At 43.6% G+C, this 20068-nt stretch overlaps 1 protein-coding gene across 1 annotated transcript; it reads right to left on the reverse strand.

Moving 5' to 3' along the window:
- Positions 1-368: 368 nt before the first annotated feature.
- On the reverse strand, positions 369-1355 carry LOC115077775 (olfactory receptor 2AP1-like). The gene has a single exon (XM_029580061.1). The coding sequence runs from the start codon at positions 1353-1355 to the stop codon at positions 369-371; it is 987 nt and encodes a 328-aa protein (XP_029435921.1).
- Positions 1356-20068: the final 18713 nt, after the last annotated feature.

The following is a 20068-nucleotide window of genomic DNA, read 5'->3' on the forward strand; positions in this document are numbered from 1 at the left end:
TTATCAATATTTCAAAAAACTTTTTTCTGCATTTCTTATCCAGAAATAAACTAACTACAACTCCTCCCTGCTAATATAAGCTCAGGTAAATTTCTAAATTTATAAGTCCCAGCCAGCCCAGATGACCCCAAATAATAGCACATGGACATTACATTAAATATTGAAGGCTTTTAACCTTACTGCATAGGTATGACTAGGAGGAGCGAGCAGTAATTCAATGTTGGTTCCTGGCACACCTTTTCCCACTATATATTTTCTATAGTGCTTCTAATGCTGGCTGTATCAATAAATTAAATACATTCAGATTAATGCAATTCAGAAAAGCTAAGCCTGATTGGTAATCATTTGTTATATTCTCATGACTGAACTCAAAACCATCCAGATCCTTTACAAATATGTGCAGGGCTTCTAAAAGTGTCAGTGGCTAATAATGTTGACTTCTTCCTTATGGCTTTTGTCAGAGATGCATTTAACTCTTTGCTTCTCAAGCTATAAATAAGAGGGTTTAACAATGGGAGAATGACTACATACAATGCGGTAACCAACTTATTTGATTTCACAAATTCCTCTGAACTAGGCTGTACATACACTCCTATCATAGTCCCATATGCCAGAATGATGACTGTAAAATGGGAGGAGCAGGTGGAGAAGGCCTTCCTTTTCCCCTCTATAGAACGAATTCTCAGGATGGTGGAGATGATGAACATGTAGGATGTCAGGATTAGGAGAAATGGGATAATGGTTGTGAAAACCAATGCTGCATAAGTGAGTGGTTGAATGATTGAGGTATCTGTGCAGGAAAGTTCCAGCAGTGCTGTGAAATCACAAAAGAAGTGATTAATTACATTGGAGTCACAGTAATAAAACTGGGATATAATCAAAATATGTGGCAATGGCTCCAATAAACCTTTTACCCATGTGACAGCTGCCAGAAGAGTACAGACCCTCTTATTCATGATGATGGTGTAACGCAGAGGATTGCATATTGCAACATAACGATCATACGCCATGGCTGTTAGAAGCATAAATTCTACCTCGACAGAGACTGAAAAACAATACATCTGTATAATACATTGAATGAAGGATATGGTATTACTCTGCATCAGAATAATTGCCAATAGTTTTGGCACAGTGACTGTCAGGGAAGAGATATCAAGGATGGACAAGTTGGCCAAGAAGAAGTACATGGGGGTGTGCAGGTGTCGATCAGTGCATACTATGCAGATAACGAGGAGGTTCCCCAGCACGGCCATCAGGTAGAGGAGTGAGAAGAGAGCAAAAAGGGGGAGCTGCAGATCTGGGAACTCTGAGAATCCCAGAAACAGGAATTCTGTCACAACAGTGCGATTTCCCATTTTCCTGTATTCATTTATTGTGTGCTGAGGTATGGAAGAAGAGAAGAAAATAAAATAGAAATCTTGTAAGAAGCAGAAAACAATTTCAAAAGGAATTACAGTTACATAATTAAAGATTCATAGAATAATGCAACAATACATTCACAGAAATAACACGGTTGTGTATTAAAAGTTATTTGATTTTGTGTACATATCAAACACTCACAGAATCACAAAGATACATCTTAAAACAGGTAAATAATTGTACAAAAAGTACATTTGAAATACTTGTAAAGTATGCTTATAAAAAACAAATTAAAAGATATACAGAAGAACTTATCACATAACAGAATTTCATAGTATGGAGAGACAGGTGATACAAGCTTATTTATTTATTTTAATTATTTAAAAAAATGATTATACTGCACTCTACAATGGAGTTAGGCAAGTACCAGAGATACTCCACAACAGAAATTCAAACATAACAGATTCATTCTACACTGGATTTATCATCAAGGTCAGGGGGAAGGGGGGGGCAGAGGCCTCCGACACAGCGGCCATTTGCCACTGTGTCGGAAGATTGCCTCCAGGCAGGCGCAAAAGGTTGGACAAGAATTTTTTGGGGGGTTAGAGTAGGGTTGGGGGGGGAGGTTAGGGGAAGTAGAGGGAAGGTTAGGTTAGGGGGGGAAGCCCGCAGGCGTCGGCACGTGCAAGGTGCATTAGTGTGCACTCCCTTGTGTGCACAGACCCCCGATTTTATAACTTGTGCGCACCTGCTGTGCACCATGTCTGTGCACCTGCTGTGCAACATGTCTGTGCACCAGGTAGCGCGCGCACATGTATGCCAGTGCACTGATTTGAAAATCTACCTCTTAACATGCATAAGCAACTCTCTATCTTATGGATCCTTGAACCTAGGTATTACCAGGAGAGAGAGTTATAATACTCCTTGAATTAATAAAGGATTTGAGCTGTTCAGGCAGGAAAAAATCATAACATTCGTTCTGGGACCTAATAATACATTTACATGGGTATCTTATTATGAAGGAAAATCCCAGGTAAACTATCTATGCCCACAATGCAAGGAAACCTCTTTTTTTTTCTTGAGTAGCACGAGCAAAATCCAGATAAATTTGAACTAAGAATCCATAAAATGGCACTGTTATGTTTTTAAATTATTTTCTCATAACATCACTTAGTTCTTGCTTGGAGACAAATGACACTAGAAGAGTAGCCCGCGTATAAATCACAGCCGTAGAGTTTTCCAGAAATTGAGTCAGATTTTCTAGCATCTCAAGATGGTTTTCCAAAAAAAAAAATTATCTTTAGAAGAAACAGGGACAAAAAAATGTCTTGCTTATGCAAGGAATTTTTTCATCTTGAAATTTAATTATTTCAAGGAAATATTTTTTTAAAGTAACATGGGGGATCTCCCCTACTACTTTGGGAAAGTTCAGAAACCATAGGTTTAAATGCCTTGTGTAATTCTCCAAATTTTCTAGCATACGAGAGACTCTAGTTAGATCTTTAATCAATTTCAAATTACAGTCTTGTGTTTTTTGCACAGATGTCTCGACAGCTTCCACCCGGGGCTTAATCTCATTTAGTTGAGCTTCAAAAGGTTCAATTTTATATTAAGATTCGCCAGTCTAGTATTATGGTCTCTCAGAGAGCAGCCACATCTACCTACTAGGTCCCATACCAGTGTAACTATTGCTGGCTTGGGTGGCATTTGAAAACGAAAAAACTCACCCTCATTCCCAGGTAAAGAAACCTCCACCAGTAAGGCTCTCCCCAAAGTTGCTGTGCCTCTCTCGCTAACTTCCAACACTTCCACTGGGGTCAATGTAGTCGGGAACACCTCCGGTTCCAAACAACCAGGAACCTCCGAGGAACCCAAAGGGAGTGAGAGGGCCATAAGCATTCCTCTCACCCCAGAGTCACAGAGATTGCATCATCATTCTGCTTTGCAGCATAAAGAGAGAGCATACCAGCAAGCAGCAAGGATCTGGGGGGCTCAAGGTAACTTCCCCCAATTAAACTGATGCTCCCTCATCAGCTATCAAAGCAGGGGCACTCACCCCCTTATCAGTTGCTTTGCTGGGTGCATGGGTGGTAATCAGAAGCTGCCCCTTAGAGAGAGCCTGGACTCTCATTACTCTTGCCTGTCACCTGCCATTGGCCTTAGCCTGGATATACCCTTGTCTGCTGCCTGTCTCTGACCCCAGCCTGGCCCTGGATCTTCTCTACTGCCTACATGCCAGAAACTGCCACCTAAGACCTGCTGGACCTGAAGGCTCAACCCGAGGAGGCAAAGCTCCCATCCAGTCTCTGCACCTATCCACTCCAATAGCTAGTGGTGAGGATCTATTAGGGATGTGAATCGTTTTAGGACGATTAAAATTATCGTCCGATAATTTTAATATCGTCTTAAACCGTTATGGAACACAATACAATACAGATTCTAACGATTTATCGTTATAAATCGTTAGAATCGTGAGCCGGCACACTAAAACCCCCTAAAACCCACCCCCGACCCTTTAAATTAAATCCCCCACCCTCCCGAACCCCCCCCAAATAACTTAAATAACCTGCGGGTCCAGCGGCGGTCCGGAATGGCAGCGGTCCGGAACGGGCTCCTGCTCCTGCATCTTGTCGTCTTCGGCCGGCGCCATTTTCCAAAATGGCGCCGAAAAATGGCGGCGGCCATAGACGAAAAAGATTGGACGGCAGGAGGTCCTTCCGGACCCCCGCTGGACTTTTGGCAAGTCTCGTGGGGGTCAGGAGGCCCCCCACAAGCTGGCCAAAAGTTCCTGGAGGTCCAGCGGGGGTCAGGGAGCGATTTCCCACCGCGAATCGTTTTCGTACGGAAAATGGCGCCAGCAGGAGATCGACTGCAGGAGGTCGTTCAGCGAGGGTTCCGGCGCCTCGCTGAACGACCTCCTGCAGTCGATCTCCTGCCGGCGCCATTTTCCGTACGAAAACGATTCGCGGCGGGAAATCGCTCCCTGACCCCCGCTGGACCTCCAGGAACTTTTGGCCAGCTTGTGGGGGGCCTCCTGACCCCCACGAGACTTGCCAAAAGTCCAGCGGGGGTCCGGAAGGACCTCCTGCCGTCCAATCTTTTTCGTCTATGGCCGCCGCCATTTTTCGGCGCCATTTTGGAAAATGGCGCCGGCCGAAGACGACAAGATGCAGGAGCAGGAGCCCGTTCCGGACCGCTGCCGTTCCGGACCGCCGCTGGACCCGCAGGTTATTTAAGTTATTTGGGGGTGGGGGATTTAATTTAAAGGGTCGGGGGTGGGTTTTAGGGGGTTTTAATGTGCCGGTTTTTCGATTTTTCGATTTTTCGATTTTTTAACGATTTTCACGATTTTTCACGATATTTTACCCCCCCAAACGGCAACAATACGATTCCCTCCCCCTCCCAGCCGAAATCGATCGTTAAGACGATCGAGGACACGATTCACATCCCTAGGATCTATGGGGTTCTCCCTGTAGTTTGAGCCATTCTCTCCCTAGCACATGGCGCCACAAAATTAACATTTATCTGGCCTATATTCTACTGAATATGGAAACCAACATGACTTCTCCAAGGTCACAGAGGTAGAGTCAAGGAATGGAACTGAGGCGCACGGAGATAAACTGACTTCCACTGCATCACACAAGCAGAGACAGAACAGGGGATTAGAACTAACATCAGAACGCGCAATATCTTTTATTGAGATATTCAATTACATATTTCCAGCTTACTCAGATTCAATTTTATTTGTCTCTTCAAACAGGCTCCATTTATCCACTGGAATATCACATCCCTGTAGCTCTCTCCATCACATTTGGTAGATTCTGTCATGATAAACATATTTTACATTTCCTGTGCAAAAAATATATTTTTAGGAGAAAGGACACTAAAGTGATCTATTTTGCCTGATCTTGGCTAAAAAGATCTGACTCTAGTGGAAGCTTCTGAATTAAACAATACATTTTTTAAACAATAGATTTTTCTTATGATCTTATTGTATCTGATGAGAGAACACATTTCAGGCATTAAAGTTGCACGTTACAAGATTACTGGGTTTCTTCTTACCTCTACAGCAGCGCTGCCTCTCTCCTCCACTATGGATCAGTTGAGGGCATCTCGGGTGTCTTAAATGCTTTATAAAGTGAAAACAATTGTGTTCTGTTCATGTGGGAAATTAAAAACTCTCACAGGCAATTAAGGGAAGATTTCCGTGCAGTGCCTGAGCTCCCTGGAAAGTTTAGAAGTAATTGATCTGTGGGGAAAATAAGGTTTGGGTCTCTCATTCTGCTCTATTCCAGCTGAGTTAGGGGAATCCCCTGTTAGTAATAAAAGATTTAAGGAGGTTGCACCTGAGCTGAACTTGCATTGATCACTGGAGAACATTTGGAGATCATAAGTCCATTTAAACCCCTTCTACATTTACTAAGTCCCCTCCCAAGTTCTCTTTTTCTCACCATTATGTGGTATTTATGTAAGGATGATATTCTCAAACTTCCTCCTAGATTTTCATATCTGTGGGAAAGTGTCCTACCAAACACTGTATCTGGTTATTATTTGTAAATTATCAGTTGTATACTCCCCATCTGCACACTGATCGCTCTCTTTATGAGTTGTAAAGTGGTAATCATAGTTTCCCAGCAATAAGGGAGATAATTGTAATTAGTTGTAGAGGATCCATGTTGACATGACAGGAGATGGGGACCTCAAAGAAGAACCTCAAGTCCAACAGAATGGCCACTCAGTGTCCATTCTATCTGGATGTGAATGTATTAAAGGAAATTGTTTCATGACCTCTTGTTGGTTTATGTCATCAGTGACATCATTGGTACATGAAATGGCTTCATCTATAACTATTACATTTCTGGTTTTTGTATTGTAGGTAGGGATGTGCATTTTGTTATGTTTTTCTTTTCAAATGGATTTTATTTATTTGGTTCTTGTCCATTTATTATTTATTTTTGTTTAGTTTATTTATCAACATAAAATAAACATTATATTGAAGAAAAATAAGAAATGCCTCCGTTCCCCACCATACCCTGTTTAACCCTTCGATGTGGCAAGAGTGGGCCCCATTCACTTTAGCCCCTGCTGTTCCAGACATGCAATGGCACTGTTCAACTTTGCAATGGGTGCTATGTTGCTTTTAGAGATATAGGATTTATGGCGGTAAAAAAACTGGCAGGCTGGTGCCATTTTACAACCACATCCTGAGGATGCTTGAGTTCCTGGGGTGTGCTCTTTCTCATATCTTTCTCATAAAATCATCAGTCTTCTTACCCAACTACCCTCCAAGTTTGCCCCCCTACCATTGGCTCTGCAGCCTCCCATCAAAAATATCCACCTCGAAGCTTTCAAACCCATTTCCTCCTCTGAGATTCAAGTTGTTCTAAGAAGAATGAAACCCTCCTCTCACCCGGCGGACCATATCCCCACCAAACTTCTTCTCACAATCCCAGACTCTATCTCCAAAACACTGGCGGACATTATTAACTGTTCTCTCTCCCACGGTTCCTTCCCAGATGACCTCAAACTGGCGTCACTCAAACCACTCCTAAAAAAACCAAATTTGGACCCAAAAGATCCTAACAACTTCCACCCAATAGCCAATCTCCCCTTCATTGCTAAGATTATGGAAAGGCTTGTGAACTCCCAACTATCGGACTACATTGAAGATAATAAACTTCTATCCGCCTAGCAATATGAATTCCGTAAAAATCTAGGCATGGAATCCCTCCTTACTTCCCTAACAGACTTCCTCATCCTGGGTCTCGACAAAGGTCAATCTTTTCTGCTGGTCCTTCTGGACCTTTCGGCAGCCTTCGATACCATCAACCACTCCGTCCTCATCAACCAGTTAGCTGCCATAGGAGTTTCCGGCTCTGCTCTATCTTGGTTCAAATTGTTTCTCAGCAACAGAGGTTACAAGGTCAAAATCCAGAACAAAGAATCTTCACGCCATGACTCATCCGTAGGAGTCCCACAAGGCTCACTCTTTAACATCTACCACAAGGCACACTCTTTAACATCTACCTTCTACAACTCTGCCAACTCTTCACCAACCTTAACCTAAAACACTTTCTCTATGCAGACGATATCCAGATCCTGATCCCCATCAAAGGCTCATACTCGAAAACCCTCGACTATTGGGAATCCTGCCACCAAGAAATCAAACGTCTCCTCAATAGCCTAAATCTAGTACTAAACTCCTCCAAGACCGAAATACTACTCATATCTCCAGAGAACAGCAATCTCATCGCTTCTCATCCAACCAACCCACCAACCACACAAGTGAGAGATTTAGGAGTGATAATTGACAACAGGCTGAAATTCAAAGCCTCCATCAACAGAACGACCAAAGACTGCTTCCACAAACTCCAAGTTTTAAAAAGGATAAGACCTCTCTTCCATGCCCTAGATTTCAGAACGATCCTCCAAGCAATTATTTTCTCAAAGTTAGATTACCGTAACGCTATCCTACTTGGTCTCCCTTCCTCCTACACCAAACCGCTCCAAATGGTACAAAACACAGCAGCCCATTTACTAACAAACACCAGGAATAGAGACCATATCTCCCCAATTCTAAAAGACCTTCATTGGTTACCAATTCACTTCAGAATCATCTACAAATCCATATCCTTGATATACAAAATCATCAATCAACACAGCACAATTGACCTACAATTTCCTCTCCGCTTACACAACTCCACAAGACCTACCATAGACACATACAGAGGATCCCTCCATGTACCCCCTATTAAAACCACTAGTCACAATACCTTAAGAGATTGAGTCCTCTCCACAGCTGGCCCACTGTTATGGAACTCCATCCCTCCCGATCTCAGACAGGAGCTTTGCCTCCTGACCTTTAGAAAAAGACTCAAGACTTGGCTGTTTATGCAAGCTTTCCCGGACTTAAATTAATGCACCTCGCCATCAACATATCCAACACAGCAGCTGTACCTCTTCTCCTTGTATATAATTTAGTCTCTGCTAAACTATCTTTATTTCCTCTGATCCCAGTTCAATAGTCCTTGTTAATTGTAACTGCTTTCTTTGACACGTTATTTCTGTTTTTGATGTATTTATTGCACCCCTGTTTATTTGTAAACCAGCATGATGTGATCATTTCATGAATGCCGGTATATAAAAACCTTAAATATAAAAAAAAAAATATCTGTCTAGTTAGCCCACATAGAAAAGTTAAGCAAAGACAGGAAAGTTGAGGGGTACTACAGGGAGGCCACAAGTCATCAGAAGTACTAGCAAATATTACCTGTTATTTCCTAGCACGCACTATCAATCAAACAGAAAAATACAAGAAATTTTGGATTTTTCAGAATGAGTCCATTTTTGGTTTATTCCATTTGTAACAAACTGGAAATTGTATCATTTGTAAGTATTTACCCATACAGTAAAGGGAATGCATATTTCTAATCTTAAATAATTTTGTATCCAATTTTAAGCATCCCCTGGGATTCCTTATAAAGTAGATGTGTTTCTTAAACAAAAGGATATGTTCGGCAGTAGATGGTATGATCTGTTCCTAAGAGCATTCCTTAGGAATGTTTCCAGAATGGATTTGATCCTGCAAAGATATACAGAGACCCCTAGAGTTTTCTAGAGAGTTTGGTGGTAAGGGTATGTATGGAGGGAGCAAATTGTAAGCCTTTTAGGTCAGGGACTTGTGAAAGAGTAGTCTAGTGTCATAATGCCTCTGTGTCACTCCTTGGTGAGAGTGCACCTTGAGTACTGTATGCAATTCTGGTCACCGCATCTCAAAAAAGATATAGTTGCACTGGAGAAAGTATAGAGAAGGGTGACCAAAATGATAAAGGGGATGGAATGGCTACCCTATTTGGAAAGGCTAAAGAGGTTAAGACATTTCAGTTTGGAAAAGAGACAATTGAGGGGGGATATGATAGAGGTCTTTAAAATCATGAGAGGACTAGAATGGGTAAAATGTGAATCATTTATTTATTCTTTCAGATAATAGAAGGTCTGGGGGCAATCCATGAAGTTAGTGAGTAGCAGATTTAAAACAAATTAGAGAAAATTATTTTTTCACTCAAGGCAAATTAAGCTCTGGAATTCATTGCCAGTGGATGTGGTCAGGGTAGTTAGTATAGCTGGGATTAATAAAGGTTTGGATAGGTTCCTAGAGGAGAAGCCCATAAACTGCTATTAATGAAGTTGATAAGGAATAGCCACTTCTATTACTGGTATTAGATGTTATGAAAGTGGGCCCCTGTTTCGAGGTAGACAGCTACCGTCGAAGGGCGAGGCTGTTTGGACAGGAGAGACTTGACTGAAGGCTTCACCCTGGAAGCATGAAACCCCCCCCCCCCCCCAGGAGGAGCTTGTAGGGGTCCGGCCACTGGGACTTAGACAACTCCTCTGAAGACTGTAGAAAAGTCTGGATGCAGGCGCCTTCTGCAGGTCATGGGTTCCAGATGGCTGGCACCTCCAGAAGGTCGTAGCAGCCTGAGGACAGAGTCGTAGAAGAATCCAAAGCCGGTCCGAGGTTCGATACACAGATGAGGTCTGAATCCAGTCCAGGGTCTTAAGCAGGAGAAGGGTCCAAAGCCGTACCAGGATCAAGCAAGGAGAAGGGACCAACGCCATACCAGGATCAAGCCAGGAGAAGACACGTCCACCAGTACAGAAGTCAGAAGCCAAGAATCAATCCACGGAGCAGGGGAGCAGAGCGGGACGAAGAAACAGGAAGAGAGAACACAGGAGCAAACTCAGACAGGAACCTCAATACCAAGGTTAGGTCTGAATGCTCAGACCTTGCCTTAAGTACCAGAAGCCAGAGGAGGAGACTCAGGAGGAGCCATGACAACTTCCTGTCATGGCCCTTTAAGAACCATCTTCAACCATGCGCGCGGCCCTAGGGGAAGCAATGGGGGCGGAGCCGAACCCCGAGGAGCCAGTCAGCCCAGCAACGTGGCAGCGGCTGCAGGAAGAAGCAGGAGAGCAGCCTGCCCCGCAGGAACCCCGAACGCCGTCTGATGTCCCGGTTATAGAACCATAGAAACATAGAAATGACGGCCGAAGAAGACCAAACGGCCCATCCAGTCTGCCCAGCAAGCTACGCACTTTATCCATTTTCATTTCCCTTTTTCTCTCTCCCACCTGTTACTATTGGCTTCCAGTACCCTCCAGCCCTAATTCCCCTCCACCCCACCACCAATTTAGAGAGCAGCGCCGTATCTGCATCCAAGTGACATCCAGCTCAATTAGGGGTAGCAACTGCTGGAACAAGCAGGCCACCCCCTTGCCCCATACTCTTACCCACCCCTGTTATTATGTTTTGGTTTTTGTTTTTATTTTTTTTTTGGAGATAGCAGCCCTCCATCCTTCCGCTCTGTGAAGGTGGAACAATAACTACTGGCCACTGGCATCCTGCTCTAGGGATGTGAATCGTGTCCTCGATCGTCTTAACGATCGATTTCGGCTGGGAGGGGGAGGGAATCGTATTGTTGCCGTTTGGGGGGGTAAAATATCGTGAAAAATCGTGAAAAATCGTGTGAAAAATCGAAAAATCGAAAAACCGGCACATTAAAACCCCCTAAAACCCACCCCCGACCCTTTAAATTAAATCCCCCACACTCCCGAACCCCCCCCAAATGACTTAAATAACCTGCGGGTCCAGCGGCGGTCCAGAACGGCAGCGGTCCGGAACGGGCTCCTGCTCCTAAATCTTGTTGTCTTCAGCCGGCGCCATTTTCCAAAATGGCGCCGAAAAATGGCGGCGGCCATAGACGAACACGATTGGACGGCAGGAGGTCCTTCCGGACCCCCGCTGGACTTTTGGCAAGTCTCGTGGGGGTCAGGAGGCCCCCCACAAGCTGGCCAAAAGTTCCTGGAGGTCCAGCGGGGGTCAGGGAGCGATTTCCCGCCGCGAATCGTTTTCGTACGGAAAATGGCGCCGGCAGGAGATCGACTGCAGGAGGTCGTTCAGCGAGGCGCCGGAACCCTTGGAACCGTACGGAAAATGGCGCCGGCAGGAGATCGACTGCAGGAGGTCGTTCAGCGAGGCGCCGGAACCCTCGCTGAACGACCTCCTGCAGTCGATCTCCTGCCGGCGCCATTTTCCGTACGAAAACGATTCGCGGCGGGAAATCGCTCCCTGACCCCCGCTGGACCTCCAGGAACTTTTGGCCAGCTTGTGGGGGGCCTCCTGACCCCCACGAGACTTGCCAAAAGTCCAGCGGGGGTCCGGAAGGACCTCCTGCCGTCCAATCGTGTTCGTCTATGGCCGCCGCCATTTTTCGCCATTTGGAAAATGGCGCCGGCTGAAGACGACAAGATTCAGGAGCAGGAGCCCGTTCCGGACCGCTGCCGTTCCGGACCGCCGCTGGACCCGCAGGTTATTTAAGTCATTTGGGGTGGGTTCGGGAGGGTGGGGGATTTAATTTAAAGGGTCGGGGGTGGGTTTTAGGGGGTTTTAGTGTGTCGGCTCACGATTCTAACGATTTATAACGATAAATCGTTAGAATCTCTATTGTATTGTGTTCCATAACGGTTTAAGACGATATTAAAATTATCGGACGATAATTTTAATCGTCCTAAAACGATTCACATCCCTATCCTGCTCCGTGAATGCCTCTATGGCTACTGCCGCTCCGTGCAGTGTTTGAATGCCTCTGTGGCTACTGCCGCTCCGTGCAGTGTTTTGCTGCCTCCACTTTATTCACGCCCTCTAGACTTGATGGATCCACAGTGTTTACCCCACGCCCCTTTGAAGTCCTTCACAGTTTTGGACTTCACCACTTCCTCCGGAAGGGCGTTCCAAGCATCCACCACCCTTTCCGTGACAAAATACTTCCTCCCTGGAGGAAATAGTCTTCCTCCCTGGAGCCTCAGCTCGTGATTCCTGGTTCTGCTGATTTTTTTCTGGCGGAAAAGGTTTGTCGTTGTCTTTGGATCGTTAAGGTTTTTCAAGTGTCTGAAGGTCTGAATCATATCACCCCTGCTCCACCTTTCCTCCAGGGTGTACATATTCAGATTCTTCAATCTCTCCTCGTATGACATCCGATGAAGACCCTCCACTTTTCTGGACGCCCTTCTCTGTATCGCTTCCAACTTGTCTCTGTCTCTTTGTAGATACGGTCTCCAGAACTGAACACAGTACTCCAGGTGAGGCCTCTCCAAGGACCTGTACAAGGGGATAATCACTTCCCTTTTCTTACTCGATATTCCTCTCTCTATGCAGCCCAGCATTCTTCTGGCTTTTGCTATCGCCTTGTCGCATTGTTTCGCAGACTTCATATCATTAGACACTATAACCCCTAGGTCTCTCTCCTGCTCCGTGCACATCAGCCTTTCCTCCCCCCCCCCCCCCCCCCCATCGAATACAGTTCATTCGGATTTCCATTCCCCATATGCATTACTTTGCACTTCTTGGCATTGAATCTCAGCTGCCATATCTTCGACCACTCTTCCAGTTTCCTTAAATCCCGTCTCATTCTCTCCACTCCTTCCGGCGTGTCCACTCTGTTGCAGATCTTAGTGTCATCCGCAAAAAGACAAATCTTACCTTCTATCCCTTCCGCAATGTCGCTCACAAAGATATTGAACAGGACCGGTCCCAACACCGATCCTTGCGGTACACCACTTAACACCACTCTCTCTTCAGAGAAAGTTCCATTTACCATCACACATTGTCTTCTGTCCATCAACCAGTTTGCAATCCAGGTCACCAACTTAGCACTCACTCCTAAGCTTCTCATTTTATTCACCAGTCTCCTGTGCGGAACCGTATCAAAAGCTTTGCTGAAATCTAAGTAGATGACATCGAGTGCTCTTCCTTGATCCAATTCCTTGGTTACCCAATCAAAAAAGTCAATCAGATTTGTCTGACAGGATCTTCCCCTGGTGAATCCATGCTGCCTCTGGTCCAGCAATTCTCCCGACTGTAGATAGTTCACTATTCTCTCTTTTAACAGTGACTCCATTACTTTTCCCACCACCGAAGTGAGGCTAACCGGTCTGTAGTTACCAGCCTCTTCTCTGTTCCCACTCTTGTGAAGCGGGACCACCAATGCTCTTCTCCAATCACTCGGCACCACTCCCGTTTCTAGGGATCTATTGAACAAGTCACACAGCGGACCCGCCAGCACATCTCTGAGCTCCCTCAGTATCCTGGGATGAATTTCATTAGGCCCCCATGGCTTTGTCCACTTTCAGTTTCTTCAGCTCTTCCCATACATTTTCTACTGTAAATGGAGTTACATCTACTCCACTCCCCTCCAGTTTCTTGTTAACTAGCGACGGTCCTTCTCCAGGTTCCTCTTTAGTGAACACAGAACTGAAGTATTCATTTAATATTTCTGCCATTTCTTCGTCTCTCTCCACACATTGATCCTTTCCATCTTTCAATTTCGCTATATCACTTTGAACTTTTCTCTTTTCATTGATGTATCTGAAAAATGTTTTGTCACCTCTCTTTACCTCCTTGGCAATCCTCTCTTCTGCTTGACTTTTTGCCGACTTTTCGTCTCCCTCAGTTCTACCAGATATTCTTCTTTGTGCTCCTCCCTTTGGGATCTTTTATATTTCTTGAACGCTGTTCTTTTAGCCTTTATTTTGTCAGCCACCTCCTTTGAGAACCAAATAGGTTTCATTTTTCTTTTGCTTTTCTTTACTTTTCTAACATATAGATTAGTTGCCTTGGTAATTGCTCCTTTTAGATTGGTCCATTGTTGATCTACATCTCTCTCATTCTCCCAGCCTTTTAATTCTTCCTCCAGGTACTTCCCCATTACATCAAAGTCTGTGTTTTTGAACTGCAAAACTCGGCAGTCGCGGTCGCGGTCCGCTGCGGCTGGCGGCCATGACACCCAGCCCCGGTCGCGGTTTGCCGTGGCTGGTGGTGCTAACATTAGAGGCATGGGATGTATTTAATGTCTGGGTAATTGCCAGGTACTTGTGACTTGGATTGGCCACTGTTGGAAACAGGATGCTGGGTTTGATGGACCCTCGGTTTCTCACAGTCTGGCATGTTTTTATGTTCTTATGTTAGAGCAGTGGGGTGAGAACCAGGAACTCAACATTTTTTAAATTATTATTATTATTTTCAGCAAATAGAAGTAAGATAACACTTACTTCCAAGAAAAAATTAAAATGTCATATCAAATATAAAGAACAAGAACATAATTCCAGGGACATCCTCAACATATATGTACATTTTACAATTTAGGAAATAAAAGGGAGGACAGAATAAATGGGAGATAAAGGTATTCTCATACAAGAAATAGGCTTAAACGTGGTCGAGGCTTCACAACCTTTATCATCTTCAAACTTTCAAATCTAGGTATTATCTAAAGACAAAGTGGTTATGTTCCTAAAATTAATAATATTTAATAGACTCAGTCCTTATTTATAAACCAACAAACTCAATGATAATAATATATAAATATGTTAGGTTATTAGGATTTTTCAAGTAGACATAAACAGTACCGATTCACAAAGAATTTCTTAATAGTTCTAATTTCATATGAGTGATCAAGAAATCTCCTGTCTCCGGTCCGGGAGATTTCTCCCGGACCACAACGAAGCAATATTCACATTCGCGAGGCTAAATTGAAGTGTAACCGAAGACACTCTGCTACAAGTAAATACAGTCAGAGAGGTTCCTGAAGCAGCACAGGACGCGAAACGTGCATGTCGAACTGCACTCTGAACTGCATTTTGAATTCCCTGGAAGGGTTGCACCCTCCATGGACAGTGATTCTCGAAAGGGAAGTATCTCTGTTCAAAATTTTATCTAAAAGAAAAAACAAGCAACAAGTAAAAAATTAAAAGCATATGGGTGAAGCAGTTACCAATGATTAAAGATGATCCCTAATGCGGCTTGAGAGCAGATATGCCAAAAAGCTCGCAGGATGGTATGAGAGTCACTTGATCACTCATATGAAATTAGAACTATTAAGAAATTCTTTGTGAATCGGTACTGTTTATGTCTACTTGAAAAATCCTAATAACCTAAAATTAATAAACAATTTCAATTGTTCAGGAAAAAAGACAATGAAAGATTCACTCTGCAAATGTATAACACAAGGGTATCATAAACAAAATGTGACCCCAAAGATACTATTTGAGGTCTTAGAAGAAGAAAATACCATCTCCTCTCCTGAGTTGCACATGCAAAGTCCGGGTAAATACGGACTTCTTGGTTATAAAAGTGAGCTATGTTCTTAAAATATCTCCTCATAAAATAATTTTGCTCTGATACAAATGTAACAAGGAGAGTTGGATGATCATAAATATCGGATGAGGAATTTTCCAAAAATTGGGTCAAATTTTCCCATGCCTCTGGATAATTTTGGGGAGGCCCTTTACTAGAGATTGGCAGAAAGAACAATTTACTTATGGAAGGAATTTTCCCTTCTTTGAACATAAGTATCTCAGAAAAATATTTTTTTTAGGTATAATTGGGTTCTTCCCATAATACTTTGGGAAATTTAAGAAACGTAAATCGAGATGCCTTATGTGATTTTCCAAATATTCTTTCTACGCGAGACATTAGTAACATCTTTAATCAGCTTAATATTACAATTCTGAAGTATAGAGGTGGAAGATTTAACCATTTCTAATTGAATTTTAAAGTTAGTGATCTGACCATCAATTCTAGTTTCCAAAGAGTCGATTGTTGTATTAAGGTCTTACAATTTTGTTGTTTGATCTCTTAAAGAGCAGCCAAATCCAGCATTACCACTGCAGGTGGTGCCGGTCTCGTCGATGTGGTGTCAGTTCCTCCACAGGCTCCATGGCTCTCAATTGGTGTCGAGACCGAGGCAAAATCCTCTGCAGCAACACCAAAATTCACCGGTGAACAAGGATGAGGCAAAGACTGCATCGGAAAGCCTCCTCTCTGGCTCCCACCTTTCACAGTCTCTCCAGCAACATCATTGCCCTGCGACACGGACAGTAGAGGAGAACTGGCAATCATCGGAGCCTGCGGTGGGTGAAGATCCGGGGGACTAAGGGTGACCTCCCCTGGTAATTCTGCCACTCCCTCACTGGAAACCACAGCGGGGAAACAGACCCCCTCTACCGAAGCCACACCAGGTTTGAAAGCTGTTATTAAGCACTGTCCTGAAGGGAGAGCGGCGTTGGTAGGGTAGACACGAACTTTCCCCTTTCTTTTTGGCGGCATCTTGAGGAAAACAGTTTAATACAGAGAGCACTTTTAGCAAACCCAGTTCAACATTTAACCCTGGTTATTATTCTTTTGACCTTTGGCAAGTTGCTTCACTCTCCATTGCCTCAGATACAAACATATCATAAGCCCCCTGGGAAATGAAAATCTATACAATTCCTGAATGTAATTTGCTTTGAGCTACTGATGAAAAGCTGAGAGCTACAACATTCAAACTTGTGCTTGTAACTTGCCTTGAGCTCAGACCGAAAGGAGAATAAATTATTCCAAATCCATATAAAGTCACAAAGCATGAACGCACCAGCCTGGGATTTAAAGGGACCACGGCCCAGCCCCAAATCCCATGTCATCACCAGAGGCCTATTTAAGGCTGCTTCAGATCTCCTTGCCATGCCTTAGCAACAGGTCTACTCTCCTGCATAGCTACTTGCTGTACCTGAGTCCGCTCCAGTGTCCCTGCCTGTTCCTGATTCCGCTTCAATGTTTCTGCTTGTTCTTGACTCCACTCTAGTATTCCTGCTTGTTCCTGCCTCCATCCTCATGTTCCTGCCTGTTCCAGCTCTGTTCCTGATCCTGTGGTTCTGCTCCTGCTCCCGCTCCTGCTTCTGGTTGCTTCTTCAGTTTGACTTCGGCCTGGTTCCTGGATTCTTCTGTCTGCTGCCCGTCCTGACACTTGGCATGTTCTCCAGCTTCTGCCTGACCTACACCTCTGCTGCCCACCATGACTTCTGTACCATCTCCACCTCTTCAGACTTCTGCCTGCCTCGACTCGGACTGCCCATCAGACTTCCTTCACCAGGAGACCTTCACCTAAGTCCTGCCAGCCCCGGCATCCAAGGGCTCAACCTGTGGGGAATGAGGGCTGGTATAGGTGAAGGTCCTCAGGTCTCCTGGTCCAGTTATTCCTCCCAGCTATGAGTGCCACTGTCTGCCTCCCTTCAATGGATCTTCCAACTATTGGGCTGGCTCAAGGGTCCACGTCTCCATCAAGGGGCTAATGTCTCTAATGTCTGAGTGGGTGCCCACCTCAGCACCAGTGATCATCAAACAGTATAATTTGATATTGCAAATAAGATCAGGAGAAGTAACACAAATACCCGAGTTTTGAACTTAAAAAAAAAAAGACTTTTTAGAAATGGAGAAATATCTGGAGGCAGAACTTGAAGACTGGGAAAAATGAGAGAGATGGAACAACAGTGGGCCAAACTAAAAGGAGCAATTACAAAAGCAACAAATCTATATCTTAGAAAAGTAAACAAAAGTAAGAGAAATAAGAAACCAATCTGGTTCACAAAGGAGGTGGCTGATGTAATAAAAGCAAAAGAAGCAGCTTTTAAGAAATATAAGGGATCCCAAAAAGTGGAACACAGGGAGTATTATCTGGAGAAAATGAGGGAGATGAAAAAAGTAATCAAGAAAGCAAAAAGTTAGGCAGAGGAAAGGATTGTCAAGGAGATAAAGCGAGGTGACAAAACATTTTTCAGATACATCAGAGAAAGGTGCATAGTGGTATAGTAAATTAAAAGGCAATAAAGATCAATGGGTGGAGAGAGACAAAGAAACAGAAGAAGTATTAAACAAATACTTCAGTTTAGAGTTCACTAAGGAAGACCTTGGAAAAGGACTGTAACTTGTTATCAAGACTGTAGAAGGGGGTGGATTAGATGAATTAGATGGATAAAGATGTTTAAATTTTATCTCATATCTCAATTCTCACTAGCCCTTGGTCCCTTTAAAAGACCTTCAGACATCTTTCAGTCTTTTTCTCCTTTAATCACTCCATAACTAGAAATATGTTTAATATGTGTCATACATGAGTATATGGGTATATATTTTTATTTTATGTGTGTGTATATATATATATGTATGTCCGTTTACGTATGTATGTATATATATATATATATATATATATATATTTATGTGTTATCATATATTACATTACTATGTAATTCAAATTGTTTTCATGGGTTAGTTAAATTTATAAATTAGTTGACCAGTTTATTATACTGTATGTTCTTGGTTCTATGTATCGCCTTACAGGCAGTTTTTTTTGTTCCATGTAAACCGGTTTGATTTGTATCTAATGCAAGAAGATCGGTATATAAAAACTAAAAATAAATAAATAAATAAATGAAATGCCATTTTCATAAGATAATGTATGGGAAGAGCTAAGAAAACTGAAAGTGGACAAAACTATAGGGCCTGTTGAGGTTCACCCCAGAATACTGAGGGAACTCAGAGATGTGCTGGTGGATCCCACTGTGTGACCTGTTCAATAGATCCTTGGAAAAGAGTGTAGTGCCTAGTGATTGTAGAAGAGTGGTGGTGGTCCCGCTTCACAAGAGTGGGAGCAAAGAAGAGGCTGGAATCTATAGCTGGTTAACATCACATCGGTGGTGGGAAATTAATGGAAATTTTGCTGAAGGAAAGGATAGTGAGCTATCTACAATCCTGTAGGTTGCTCAATCAGAAGGAGCATGGATTCACCAGGGGAAGTTCCGGTCAGATTAATCTAATTGATTTCTTTGGTTGGGTGACTGAAGAACTGGATCAGGGAAGATCGCTTGATTTAATTTACTTGGATTTTAGTAAAGCTTTGATACACTCCCACATAGAAGACTCATCAACAAAATGAGAAGCTTGGGAGTCAGCTCCAAGGTGATGGTGTGGATTAAAAACTGATTGACGGATAGAAGACAACAGGTGATAGTAAATGGAACCTACTCTGAGGAGAGAATGGAGTTAAGTTGAGTGCCATAGGGAATGGTGTTGGGACCGGTTCTGTTCAACATCTTCGTGAGCGAAATTTCAGAAGGGTTTGAAGGTAAAGTTTGTCTATTTGAAGATGAAACTAAGATCTGCAACAGAGTGGACATGCTGGAAGGAGTATAGAGAATGAGACAGGACTTAAGGAAGCTCGAAGAGTGGTCAAAGATATGGCAGCTGGGATTCAATGTCAAGAAGTGCAGAGTCATGCATCTGGGATGTGATAGTCTGAAAGAACTGTATGCATTTGGGGGTGAAGGGCTGATGTGCATGGAGCAGGAGAGAGACCTTGGGGTGATTGTATCTAATGACCTGAAGTTGACAAAGCAATGTGACATGGCGATAGCCAAAGTCAGAAGAATGCTAGACTGCATAGAGACAGGAATATCTAGTAAGAAAAGGGAAGTGATAATCCCTTGTACATGTCCTTGGTGAAGCCTAGATGGAGTACTGTGTTCATTTCTGGAGACAATACCTCAAAGGAGATAGAGACAAGATGGATGCGTTCCAGAGAAGGGTGACCAAAATGGTGGGTGGTTTCTATCAAATGATTTATGAGGAGAGGTTGAAGAAAATGAATATGTATACCCTGGAGGAGAGGAGGAGCAGGGATGATATAATACAGACTTTCAGATACTTGAAAGGTGTTAGTGCTGTGGACCCTTGAGACAGCACAAGAGCTGGAACTCCCACTGAGGGAAGGCCCACCAGTGGATATCGTAGCTGGAAGGTGGTGCAGGACCAGGATACCCAACAGGAAATTCACCAATTCCAGCCCTT

Source organism: Rhinatrema bivittatum, chromosome 16 (genome assembly GCF_901001135.1).
Source record: "Rhinatrema bivittatum chromosome 16, aRhiBiv1.1, whole genome shotgun sequence".
In the NCBI taxonomy this organism is placed as follows: domain Eukaryota; kingdom Metazoa; phylum Chordata; class Amphibia; order Gymnophiona; family Rhinatrematidae; genus Rhinatrema; species Rhinatrema bivittatum.

Excerpts from the sequence above, each read along its gene's own strand:
- LOC115077775 (XM_029580061.1), bottom strand. The coding sequence starts at position 1,355 with ATGGGAAATCGCACTGTTGTGACAGAATTCCTGTTTCTGGGATTCTCA.